At 40.8% G+C, this 13,770-nt stretch overlaps 1 protein-coding gene across 1 annotated transcript in view; it reads right to left on the bottom strand.

The window, feature by feature from the left end:
* LOC117057138 (dynein heavy chain 11, axonemal-like) overlaps positions 1 to 13,770 on the bottom strand; it is a 205,127-nt gene that overhangs the window by 35,893 nt on the left and 155,464 nt on the right. The window contains exons 48-54 of the mRNA XM_033167945.1: positions 12,340 to 12,513; positions 10,000 to 10,235; positions 9,594 to 9,716; positions 8,142 to 8,346; positions 6,962 to 7,126; positions 4,742 to 4,882; positions 4,474 to 4,644 (exon numbers count right to left, since the gene is read on the bottom strand). Of these exons, the coding sequence (XP_033023836.1) occupies positions 4,474 to 4,644; positions 4,742 to 4,882; positions 6,962 to 7,126; positions 8,142 to 8,346; positions 9,594 to 9,716; positions 10,000 to 10,235; positions 12,340 to 12,513 (1,215 nt within the window). The remainder of the gene's footprint in view (positions 1 to 4,473; positions 4,645 to 4,741; positions 4,883 to 6,961; positions 7,127 to 8,141; positions 8,347 to 9,593; positions 9,717 to 9,999; positions 10,236 to 12,339; positions 12,514 to 13,770) is intronic.

The raw sequence follows: 13,770 nt of genomic DNA, 5'->3' as shown, positions 1-13,770 counted from the left end.
GATCAGGCCAAGGTTAATCTAGTCCAGCCTACTGTCAATGGGAAGCCCATAAAAAGCAGGACATAATTAGCACCCAGCACTCTCCCCACTTGTACTACCCACTATTAAAGGTAAAGGGACCCCTGACCATTAGGTCCAGTCATCTATGACTCTGGGGTTGCGGCGCTCATCCCGCTTTACTGGCCAAGGGAGCCGGCGTACAGCTTCCGGGTCATGTGGCCAGCATGACAAAGCTGCTTCTGGCGAACCAGAGCAGCGCACAGAAACGCCGTTTATCTTCCCGCCGAAGCGGTATCTATTTATCGACTTGCACTTTGATGTGCTTTCAAACTGCTAGGTGGGCAGGAGCTGAGACGGAGCAATGGGAGCTCACCCCATCGCGGGGATTCGAACCACCGACCTTCTGATCACCAAGCCCTAGGCTCTGTGGTGTAACCCACAGCGCCACCCGCATCCCGCACTACCCATTATTACTGCATCCCTATATCTTGTCAGAATGGACACCATAGTCTAACTATGCATTGGGTGAAGAAATGCCCCTTTTCATCCACCTGGAATCTCCCAACATTCAGATTCATTGGATAATCCTGAGTTCAAGTATCACGACAGGAGAAAAACATCCCTTTGCCTACTTTCTCTACATAATGTGTAATTTTACAAACCAACATCCTTTGGTTGCCTTTTTCTTTTCTAAATTGGAAAGTCCCATTTGTTCTGAGCCTTCCTCACAGGGGAGTTGTTCCAGACCCGTGATAATTTTGCTTGCATTTTCTTAAACTTTCCCCGTTCGGCAATATCACCCTTGAGATACAGTGAGAAGAGCAGAACCCAGTATTCCTAGTGTGGCCACATTATAGGCCAGGCATAGGCAAACTCGGCCCTCCAGATGTTTTGGGACTACAACTCCCACCATCCCTAGCTAACAGGACCAGTGGTCAGGGATGATGGGAATTGTAGTCCCAAAACATCTGGAGGGCCGAGTTTGCCTATGCCTGTTATAGACTGATGCATTGTATTGAGAGTATAGAAGAATGGATGATGGTACATATGCTGGAATGTAGGTAAGGCATCTGTAAAGAAAAAGAGCCTTTCTTATTGGACCACACTGGCTAAAGCCAATGTGATGCTTTGGGGTACTATAAAAAGGACAGAAAAGCTCTAGGTGTGCAGAATAATATTCATTAGGCCCAATATATTTCAAATAAAATCTTCAGTGCTACCACAAAATATATTTTGTGCCCTATACCATCTAGATCTTCTTTTGCAATGTGATTTGATAGTATCTGGGGAGCTACAGAGCATGGAGTGTTGTGTCTTTACAGTGCGAAGGATGATCCAATTTGAAAATAATAATAATAATAATAATAATAATAATAATAATAATAATAATAATAATAATGACATCATGCATCTAGAGGTCTCCAGTGCTCTCTAATCATTTAATTGTTGTTGTTCAGTCGTTCAGTCGTGTCCGACTCTTCGTGACCCCATGGACCAGAGCATGCCAGGCACGTCTGTCTTTCACTGCCTCCCGCAGTTTGGTCAGAATCATGTTGGTAGCCTTGAGAACACCGTCCAACCATCTCGTCTTCTGTCGTACCCTCAATCTTTCCCAGCATCAGGGTCTTTTCCATGGAGTCTTCTCTTCTCATGAGGTGGCCAAAAAATTGGAGCCTCAGCTTCAGGATCAGTCCTTCCAGTGAGCACTCAGGGCTGATTTCCTTCAGAATGGATAGGTTTGATCTCCTTGCAGTTCATGGGATTCTCAAGAGTCTCCTCCAGCACCATAATTCAAAAATCATTTAGAGGTCTCTTCTATGCTTGCACTGGTGCTTTCTCGCTTTAACTTCTGTATTTATAGCTCAAGTCCAGTCATGTTAAAGAACTTTCTTTTCTTTTCTTTGTTTCTGACTGCAGCATTTTGAAGATTTATTCAAAGCATGCAAAAGTTTCTGGTGGCAACTCTCCATTATTACAAAGCAAGATCAGCCTCCTAAATGGTCTTCGGTGGTTTAAAAAAGTGCTCCATGAAAGGGCAACATCATTTCTGCATCAACATTTGCAACGTACTTTTGGAACATGTTGAGGAAAGTCAAAGTAGCTGCACAAATGCCAGCAATCAAAATGGAAAATGAACGGAACACGATGATTGGCTGCTGAGTGCAGCTGCCCTTTGAAACAAATGGAATGGGGACATGGAAGGGGCACAGGGGCATTTATGACGGATTTCATTGTTCCCAGGAAAAGCAAGCAAGACTTCCGCAGCTACTTCTGAATAGGAGATGCTTCGCTTTTGAAATGCACCAGATTACACACTGCTTCAAAAAAGAAAAAGAGGAGGAAGAAGAAAAACCAGTCACAGGGAGGAGGGTCCTCTTGGGAATGCCTTACAAGAGCTTTATTTCCTTCAAACAAATTAGACTATTCAGAGTACTCTTGCTTTCATCTCCGTCTTCAAATCTATCATGACACATGCCATTTGCGGAAAGGGCTGTGGTGGTCGGTACAGAAGGTGTACACTGAGCATGGGTGAGGGAAACGCTATTTCTTTTTTTCTTTTTTTTAAACCCAATCGTTTTCTTTGAAATGTTTTGAGGGGAGAGGGAAAGCTGGCGACAAAGAATGAGACATAAACAGCAAATATTATGTGAACGGTAAACACTGAATATTTGAGCGGCCTTGAAGGAATTTCGGTAAAAGCTCCTTTCTAGCTTTAATCTCAGGGTTCTAAAGGGACTCTCTTGAGACAGCTTTATTATCCCAGGCATACAGATAAGCATGTTTAAATTATTATTATTATTATTTTTAAAGGAAGGCACCCATGTCATTATAGGACTGCAGTTAAATCTATCTGAGGAAGTGGGGAGGACTTCTTAGATTGTGATACCTTGCCGGCATTTTCTAATGCTTCCTACTGTTTTGTTGGGATGGGGGGGAAAACCCTGCTAAAACCCAGCAAAGGATTTTAAGGATAGCATCTTTTTTCTTCAGCTTGTAACATCTCTTCTATAACAATACAGAGCTGCAGCCAAGTGTAATAACAAGAGGGTGACACAATAGATCCTGGTAAGCTAAAAAGGGAAGTTTTTTTTTAGGTTCCCCAACAACTTTGCTGCTCTTTCACCCTCATTTGTTCTTCGTGTAATAGAAGTGCCATCTGTTCCTAACCTTAACATGGCATGTGTCTGATTTATATTCAGTATTAGATAATAGAAGGGGAAAAGATTATAGCACGATGTAAGGCATCTATGAGCATTAGCTAGCTCTCTGGTCCAAAGATAAATAATATGCAATAAAAGGGTTGGGATCAGCTGCCTCTGTGCTACAGAAAAATATGTATGGAAAGCAGGCCCAAATTTATTCAGTGCACAACAACAGCAGATGCAGCACAACCAAAAAGAAAGAGGCATTATACTTGCTAACTTGCAAAAGTTCTCTGTGTTGCATAACTCTGATTCTGCGAGCCTCATAGTGGTGAGGTATAGCTGTGCTGATGTGGGCCTAAATCTCATAAATGTGTTTGTTTACTGTTAGTGAGCTCAATTTTTTTTGGGGGGGGGGGGAGGGGGAACGGACTCTGCATGCATGGTGAAGGTGATCACCCCAAAAGCTGTGGAATAAAACTTTGGTCAAGAGACCAGGGCCCATGACAGAAATAAGCCTGAATGGCGGCCTTGAGCACAAAAAGATTTTACTGTCCAAAGTGTGTGAGAAGCAGAAATGCTGACAGGTACCTTAGTTAAGTTAGGTCAATGCACCGACATGAAGGAGATAGAAGATTTGTTGCCCTGTATGGCTAGCCTGTATGTTTGGCCAAACTGCGGGAGGCAGTGGAGGATAGGGATGCCTGGCATGCTCTGGTCCATGGGGTCACGAAGAGTCGGACACGACTGAACGACTGAACAACAACAACAACAATGGCTAGCACTGCTGGGTAACCTTCACGAGACACTCTACACCAGGGGTAGGCAAACTAAGGCCCGGGGGCTGGATGCACCCCAATCACCTTCTCAATCCAGCCTGTGGGCGGTCTGGGAATCAGTGTGTTTTTACATGAGTAGAATGTGTCCTTTTATTTAAAATGCATCTCTGGGTTATTTGTGGGGCATAGGGATTTGTTCACCCCCCCCCCCAAATATAGTCCAGCCTACCACATGGTCTGAGGGACGGTGGACTGAAAAAGGTTGCTGATCCCTGCCCTACACTCCTAAAAGGCTTGGGATCAGGTTGACACCTGAAACATTGAAATACATTCCAAAATAGCCATGTGCACCAGGGATGGGGAAATGGGGCCCTCCAGAAGCAGCTGGACTACAAATCCCATGACCACCGTCCATGCTAGCTGGGTTGATGGGACTTGGAGGCCAACAACATTTGGAGGAACACAAGTCCTCCCCCGCCCCATCTCAGCATGGACGACAGTGGCTCTAACTTCTTCTATTGTCTGCACACTGCCTAAGAAAACCAGCCTACCTGGAAAGCTACTTGGGCTGTGACAGTAAGCTTGTCTCTCTCAAATAGCCCGCGACTGATATAAATAAAAGTAGAGTAGGTTACACAGTCGATCAGGTTGTTGACCCTCTCTTTCACATTGTTGGAAGGTTCTGCTTGTTGCACCGCTTTGTGAAATACAACATTAAATGCCTGTGAGAGGAGACAGACAAGCTTGTAAGCCAATAGTGATGCTAGATTAAAACAGCGGCACAAAAACCCCCATATTGATTTCTTCCTGAATAGTAACCTTGAGTGAGAACTGATACATTGGATTGATTTTCTTCAGCTCATCCATGAGGAAGTAGAGAAGCGAGGCTCTTGCTGCTACTGGGCGGTAATGCTCACGGGCCTCGTTGATCTTGACTTCATTGATGTTGGCTTCCATAACCTGGAACATACCAGTTGGTTGTAGTTAAAAAAAACACACCCACCCCAAAACCCTACAAATCATCAGACAGTTAATACGATGAATCTCAGAGCTTGCCGGTACTGAGTAGGGGACAACAAATATGAAGGCAAGGGGTGTAGCTGGCATCCCAGAATTCAGAACAATGAGTGATATCAGTTTCCACTGCACTCCTTTGAACCTATAGGTTAAAAACAACTGACTGGGTGGAGTTTGGAAGACAGAGTACTATTTTTCAGAGTACTGTCCAAGGTAGAAGAGAACATAGTGGAAGTAAAGGATTTTGGTATGACCAAAGAATTAATGCAGTTATTTGAGAGAGCAACACACATGGAGAAACATGTCTAGAGAACCTCTGTATGAGAATCTGTTGGGAAGGAAGAAGACGGGAGGGGAGGGGAGGGAGCTAGTAGTGAGTCTGACTAGGTTAGACTCTCCAGGTGTCCCAATTTTCCAGGGACAGTCCCAGATTTAGAGAAGCCATCCCAGTTTCTGATTTTATCTCGGAATATCCCGCTTCTCTTTAGGACGTCTCTATTTTCATCAGAAAAATGCTGGTGGGTGTGAAGTTATGCGACCCCCCCCCCAAGCCAAGGAGATAAGTAACTATACAAATTTTTAGAAGACATCTAAAGGCAGCCTTGTATAGGGAAGTTTTTTTTAAAAAAAAAAAAGTTTAATGTTTTAATATGTTTCTGTATATGTTGGAAGCTGCCCAGAGTGGCTGGGGCAACCCAGTCAGATGGGTAGGGTATAAATATTACTACTACTACTACTACTACTACTACTACTTCTACTACTCAAGGAGTCCCAAGTTCCAATTTAGACCAGCTGATACTATATCCTTAGAGGTGATAGGGAAGTGTAAGGTTGGAGTTATAATGTTTACTTTGCTCACATAATTGCATAAAAGCAAATTCCTTGGGCACGCAGGGGGCTGGCAGAAGGGAGCAGCCATATCTTGTTACACAAGCACCCAACCCTAATAAAAGCTGTACAGTATATAGGACATTCCATTTCTAGATATAACACACTGCCACTTTTATGTCAAATTTATTATTGATAACTGCATGTAAACGGCAATTGCATGACATTGGTAGAAAGAGATGCGATTCAAAGTGGTTGCCAGCGTTTTTAAAAATGCAATGGTTTCTTAACAATATTGCTATGCTTACGTATTCTGACAGCACCAAATATTCATCGATGGGCATAAGAATGACTGAAATAAATTTCAAGCCATAGTACTACTAGAATCACACTTTTATTGCTTTCATGTTCATCTGCAGCCCCTCGTTTTGTAATGTCTTCCCTGCCCTTGTTGGCACATGATCGCTGTTGGTGTTGACAGTTTTAATGAGAGCCAGAAACTTAAGACATCCTCTTCACCTGCATTTGGTTCCAATAATCATTTATTCACCCCCCCACCTCTTGTGTTTTTACTTAGTATGCCAAGTTTATTGTCTAGCAACAGCAAACATTATTATTACTACTACTACTACTACTACTACTACTACTACTATTATTATTATTATTATTATTATTATTATTATTATTATTATTATTATTGTAATGCATGGTCTCAGTTTAATTGTAGCTTTGAGGGGAAAAACTTGCACTCTTGAGAAATAGTGCTAACAGGTAATATTTCTGATAAACAAAGGAAACCCAAAGTACATTTGATTTCCAACTGAAACTTATAAATGCAGTGTAAAAAAAAGAATGGAAAGAGTCGACATTTCGCCTAAATTCCCTTTGTTTTATAGCTTTTGTTTAGAATGCAGTAAAATATTTCCCTTACTCATATGTATGTGATCACTGTACAACTTGCACAGAAATTTTACAACACAGTGGTATATACATTCTATGCTATAGATTATATACATGTAATTATGGCAGATTACAATTTTTATTAAATCCCAATGGAAAACATTAAGAATTGCATAAGTAGGTTGAGGGGAGAAATGTTATAATGACTTTACATATATATTTTAAAGTTACTTTTGCGTTGTTCTATGACTATGGTTGTTGTAGGCCGTGATTACTTCATATTGATCATTTTACCTTAATTTCTATTTCTGCCGCTGTGTGTTTTGTTGTTTCCAGTCTCTCAACCAAAAGGGTATCCCCAAGGAAATTACTCTCGGCAGCTGAAAGGCGTGTCAGTAATTCATCTTCAAGCATTTTCAACTCAATTTTAAAATAATTTTGCTGCTTTGTGAGTTCAGACTGAAATGAAAATGGTAAGGTTGCAAACCTATAATTCAAGCGCCATTAATATAGGAAGTACGCATCACTGAACTTCAAAACTTGCTGATTTCCCAAGACTTTATTATATCCCCCATTTATAGGGTTTAATAACTGAGCAATGGGTTGATACAAAAAAGTGAAATGTGTAAAGTGCAACCATTATTCTGAATAGTATTATGCAGACTTAAAACAAGACAAAAATTAGTGAAATAGCAGGTCTAGACTTTACTATAGCCACCCCAATAAATATGAGCTGGCCATCCAGATTTATGTGGGTTGCAGTTAAGAATAATTACTTCTGTGACTGCTGTGGTATCTCCAGTATAAGCAAATTGTGCATGAATGGGAGAAGGAAGGCAACAAATCCTTTTTTAATTTCACAAAGAAAATTTCAGTGCAAGGGGAAATGTTTCAAGGGTGATCCAAGCAAGCAATTGATGCAAATCAACAGAGCAATCACTTAAAAAAATGCAATGAAAGCTGACTGAAAAGAAGCACTTTTGTATTAGAACACCTAGCTACTTGAACACTCATTGACGAACCAATGCAACTGTGAGTATGGACAGGAAGGTAGGCACACTGGCATGCACAAAGCCACTCCTCTCTTCTTTTAGTGGAAGGAACAAATAAACCAAGATATATTACATGACCTATCATCCTAGACAGTAGGAAGCTATGGCTAACATCTTCAGAACAAGCCAGGTTATTAAGCCAGTTTCAAATCATAGGTTTATATACTGGACTTCTCCAGAACTGCTAACCATAGTTTCTTGGTTTGGATGAATCAGAAACTATAGCTACCATAACAGAAGACTTCTCTGTTTGTTTGTTTGTTTGTTTGTTTGTTTGTTTGTTTGTTTGTTTGTTTGTTTGTTTGTTTGTAGTGAGCAAACAAATGAAAGGAGGATCATATCTTGGCTTGTTCGTATCTTGGTTCATTCAAACGACACGCGATCATCTAAATGAGGTAATGCACATTCCAATATACACAAACCTTAAAGTGTTCCAGATCAGGTCTTTCCACGTTGACAACGTCTGCCAACAGTTGATCCTCTAAACCATCTCGTGTGACAGTAAAATTGATTAATGTGGTCTGAGCCTGGATTTCTGGTTTATAATGGGGATTGGCAAGTTTGGTGTGGAGGATGAGCTGGAATTTAGGGTGAAATTTACACTCCTTATCTCCTACTCTAATATACCTGCAAAAGGAAAAAAAAACATGATAGAAAAACGCTCTGATTTTGCAAACAGTAATAAGGGGTAGGCCTTCCACACTGGCAACCCAGGGAAACACTGCAAGTTACAGCTGTATTTCTGAGAGAGAGAGAAAAAAACCATGCAGGAGAAGAAATGGAAAAATTAAGGCAAGGAAAATCCTATAGAATTTGCTCCAGTTGAAACCATAAAGATTTTAGCATTCATTCAAATTCAGAATTGCAACCACAATGCAATAGGTCTCAACAGGCCACAGACTCCCACACTGAAATCAAATGCTCCCAAGGCAGCAAGAAATTAAAGATAGCTTTTTTCATTTCAAGTCTGACTTAACAGTAGATCAATAGTCAGCATAAAGAAGGTTCAGCTAGTGTGAAGATGCTATTCAGACAAGATAGACCCAGCAGGCAACCAAACTCACAAACAAGATTTGGACGTAGGTGGGAAATTAAGGCTACAAAGTGAAAAAGGTTGGAAGCGTTATCGTTTGGGATTGTGGGCAACCAGACTTGGATAAACCTTGTTTCTTGGTTTAGCCGCCCAGTAGAGATATTCACAGCTGCAGTAATTGGAGCTAACTTTTAGGGCTAGGAATATCAGTATTATTTATGGCTGCAAATTCCTTCCCAAAATTTATAATTTGTGCAATTAAAGTGGATTAAAATGCTCTGTCACCCAAGTACAACAAATCCACTTTAAGAAAGAAACAAAATTGTTGTGGACAGGAAAGTGACGAGGAAATGCACTGAAAAGTGTGGAATCAATGAGTGATAAATGAGAAGGTATATAAACATGCAAATCAGGATAAATGCTCAATAAACAAGGTTGATTGCAGTGGGAACTAAGTGCAACTAACTTAGTTTGGATACATTCTTTACAGGAGCAGAAGGAAAATTTATTTCAGTATATACATTTCTGTTTGCAGTTTTGTCTAATATACATATTTTTGCAAAGCAATTTCTCCCCTTAATGCATTTCTGTATGTTCATTCTACTAGTACATGCACTTATATATGCACACTTTAACAATTCACATGCATTTCCTTCCCACATTAGTTTGCTAGAGAACGAAGTCACAAAATCGGGAAAAGTGCGAATTTTAAAGTATGTTTCAATCTGTTCCAGAAAGTGCAAATTAGGAAATTTGCCTTTAAACGTAAACTGAATCGTATTTTCATTGCATCCCAAGTTAAATCGCACGCATAAACACACACAAACACAGACATCTTCACCTTCCTTTTTTGAGCATGTGCCTTCCAAGCAGAGGGTCAAGCACAGGATCGATGGTCTCCTCCAGGTTTTCTATTAAAACAGGGTCTCCAGCAACAATAGCTTCTTCTATCACATCGACATACCTGCAAGAGAGAGAGAGATTTAGGGAAAGCAGGGAGACTTAGGGGAAGATACAAGGAAGAGCATTCAGTTAAGGGATTTTCACCAGTTATTTAGATCAAACTCTGGTTCTTTGAGTGTGTGTGTGTGTGTGTAGACAGCTGATATATTTATATAGCTGTATGTATGCAGCAAGCATGGATTAAAACAAGCAAAACAAGGTAGTGCATTGCATCAACAGTCATACTATACCAAACCTAATGTTCTTGTTCCTGTTAATAGCAGCAGCTGCCAATGAGCACTTACCCTTTCTGACTCAAATGGATGACTTTCAAATCCGAGCCATATCTGCTTTTTATCCATTTGATCCCCTGGTGCTGGGGGTCAATCAATAGAGGCCAACGTTCGCAGTTTGTAAGAATAGTGGCGTTTTGCGTGGACATGGTATCACTAGGCAAGCCTTCATTGTTCCATTTAGCAATTGTTGCATCATCCGTCAGCATGGAGATCGGATCAAGACCTTCAGTCATTGGAATGGGAACCTAAAATAATAAAGGTTAACTTAAAAATGCCTAGTTTCAGTGACTTGTCCCTGTGACAATACATCACACTGCTCATGCCTGTGGTGCGGAGAAAGTGAGTGAGGGAAGGGAGGAGCATAGCAGGGTCGCCAAGAGGAAAGAGAACACTGCATTTCTTAATTCCCATTGCAGATGTCACAAACATAGATGGGTGCTATTGCAATGTTACATATCAGGAAACAAAATGAAATAAAGGAGTTCATTCATATCGGAACTCAAAATTATTGTTTTATCTTTATGTAAACTGCTTTGAGGACTGTTGGGTTTTTCTAACCATCAAGCGGTGTATATATTTTATGAAAATATTTTATAAAACAAAAAGAATGAAGTCAAAGTGCATTATTTATTGAGCGCCAGTTCGTTCTTTGCATGACATTTATCAAGATTGTTCTGCTTATCTATCTATCTATCATCTATCTATCATCTATCTATCATCTATCTATCTATCTATCTATCTATCTATCTATCTATCATCTATCTATCTATCTATCTATCATTTTATACTCTGTGTTTCCTTCATAGGAAAACCTGAGGTGCCTTGCAGCAGTATACATGCCTGAATGGCCAGTGCTTTTTTCTGGGGGGACACAGGGGTACACATACCCCTAAACATTATGTGAATATAACAGGAGAAGAAACAGGAGAAGAAAGTTTCTTCTCTAGCTAGGCAAATCGTCAGTTCTGTTGCTACCCCCGATGGTGGCCTCATTTCCTCACAGTGTTTCCTGAGTCTCAGACGGAAGCGAGCGTTTAATGTGTGAAGTAGGAGTTGGAATCTAGCATGGTGATCGGTCAGTTTCTTTGTTCTTTGCATGCATGTTCTTTGAACTTTTGTCCATTTACTGTATTTATTTCCCCCGATTTTGAACTATAAAATGGTGATTCTCTTGAGTCAAAATGAGAGTACCCCTAAACATTTTTTAAAGGAAAAAAAGAGCACTGTGTATGACAATTCCATTAAAAAGAAAAACAAAACAGGTCATGGAAACATATCAAAGCAACAATGAGGACGCACTGAAGGAAGCTGCTCACCAGATTACAGTTTGCATTTAAAAGCACAGACAAAGGATTGGATCCGCATATGTCCTCCTGCAAAGGAGAGGGCTCCTTCCCTCTGTGGAAGCGACTCTTATCCAAGGTGTTGGATCCGTCAGAGCATTGTGCCCCCCTCCCTAAGCAGGCAGAAGCTTTTCAGGCTTTGGGAAGGAGACACCAGGGGAACATTTAGGGATCTACTCTAGTCCCACTAGTCGAATGACTGCACCCCACTGCTCCCTTGTTCTCTCACAACAGCAGTGGCGCCGACCTGAGAGGTTCTCTCTCTCCTATGAACCAACCCTGACCCTGTGCATGTCATCTGAGACCCCTTCTCTGTGTCCCCCATCCCAGAGAGGTTCGGAGGGCGGCAACAAGAGAACAGGCCTTTTCTGTGGTGGCTCCCCAATTGTGGAATGCTCTCCCCACAGAGGCTCACCTGGTGCCATCATTACATGTCTTTAGGCGCCAGGCAAAAATATTCCTCTTTAACCAGGTCTAAATAATCTGTGGCCTGTGAAAGTGTGGTGGAGAGGACTGTTATTATGATGACTTTTTATTATTAGGCTGTCTTTGCCAGTATGTTTTTATTATGTTTTTATCATTGATGTTCTGTAATGTGTTTTTAATGTTGTACACCACCTTGGGATCTTTTGATAAAGGGCGGTATATAAATTGAAATAATAATAATAATAATAATAATAATAATGTAGCAAAATGTCAGACTGTCCCTAAATGTATCGTGGATTGTGCCATTTTGATCTGTGTTAGCAAGTGAATTACTACTGAACTATTTTGAATGGGGAGAAAAAATCCAATTCTATTACTACAATTAAGAACAATGAAATATTTTGCTCATGTAAAATGTGTTTTCGTGCACTTTTAATATGTACCCCCTCCTTATCTAATGAAGTATTGTAAGATTTAAAAAAAAAAATTTTTTTTCTGGCAACACAGAAGCATAATGTATAGTTTTCAAAAAAAATTCCCCCAAAACATTTCAACTAAAGACATCTTTATTGCATACTACCTTTTGGCTTCTCAAGAAGGGCAGCCAGAGATTCTGAACTAGCTCGTGCCGATACCGTTTGGCAAATGGCCCCGCGTACGAAACGAATGCTGCTGTTAGAAGCACATCTCCACACAGTGTCTTCTCTTGCTCATGATACTGAGCTACGGACTGAGCCCACCTCACATTCTCTGACTGAAATAAGAGGGCCATAGGTTAATTTATAGCAGCTTATGGCAACTACAAAATTGTCTATAATTATAAGGAAGGAACCTGGGATTTAGGTCCTTGGATACTTTCATCATGAGGCAAACAGGCAGGTTAAAAGCTCAGTGGAACGGAGCGGGGTGTCTCCATCTGTTTTAAAAAGGAGACAAGAGGGCTTCCCAGGGGAGGGCATTCTTGAGATGCGGAGGCCTAACACAAATGACAATCTAGCATGGTGGTCCCTTGAGCTGGGCTTCATGGACTGATCTTAAATTGAGAAATTTAGCTTTCCTCAAGATATCCAGGACCTGGGCCACTTAGGGCTTTAAAAGTCAGTGCCACAACTTTAAACTGGGTATGGAAACAAAGTTGAACTTAACAAAGTGGGATTAAAAAAATACATAATATGCTGGTGCTGCCTTAAATCTTTCACTAACAGTTGGGCAGCTGCATTCACAACCAGTTGAAGCTTCCAGAGCATCTTCAGGGATTGTCCCATGGAGAGTGAATAATTGTAATGTAATATATACTTCACCCAGACATGAATGGTAGTAAACTGCTCTCCCAGAGCAAATCATATTGTACTGTATAGTCTAAGATAGTCGAGCTTACACCTCCCATCGGACCTTACCACCAGCCATGCTGGTCAGAGATGATGGCAGTTGGAGTCCAACAACATCTGGAGATTTTCCTCACAGGTTCCTCACTCCTGGTTTAAGCTAAGCCATGTTTGATTATGTGGTGCCATGTGTAAAAGCCTTAGGTAAATAGTCAGCATTGTACAGGGCACAAAAGCACTGAAATGCCAGCTTTGTTTGTTTATCATTGACCAGGAGAGGGGGAAGCCAGCTAAACATAAATGAAACAGGCAATATGTCACCTTTGGCTTGGACAACTGCATCAGCATCTGATGAATTCTAGGTATGTAGGTATTCCCAGTCCAGCAAAGTATATGCATATGAAAGCAAGCTTCTGTGCACAGATCAATCACTTCATGGATCAGAAACTGAGAGTGAAAATCAGATGAACTTGCTAATGTTGCATCCAAATACATATGTTGCCTGTTTGTATTGTGCACTACTTTCTGTGGGATGCTCATTGGAATAAATAATAATAATAATAATAATAATAATAATAATAATAATAATTCAAAACAAAATAAAAAATAAAAAAATCCTTCCAGTAGCGCCTTAGAGCAGTGTTTTTCAACCACTGTTCTGTGGCACACTAGTGTGCCGCGAGATG

Source organism: Lacerta agilis, chromosome 1 (assembly GCF_009819535.1).
Source record: "Lacerta agilis isolate rLacAgi1 chromosome 1, rLacAgi1.pri, whole genome shotgun sequence".
Classification (NCBI taxonomy): domain Eukaryota; kingdom Metazoa; phylum Chordata; class Lepidosauria; order Squamata; family Lacertidae; genus Lacerta; species Lacerta agilis.
This window is presented reverse-complemented; position numbering and strand designations above follow the sequence as displayed.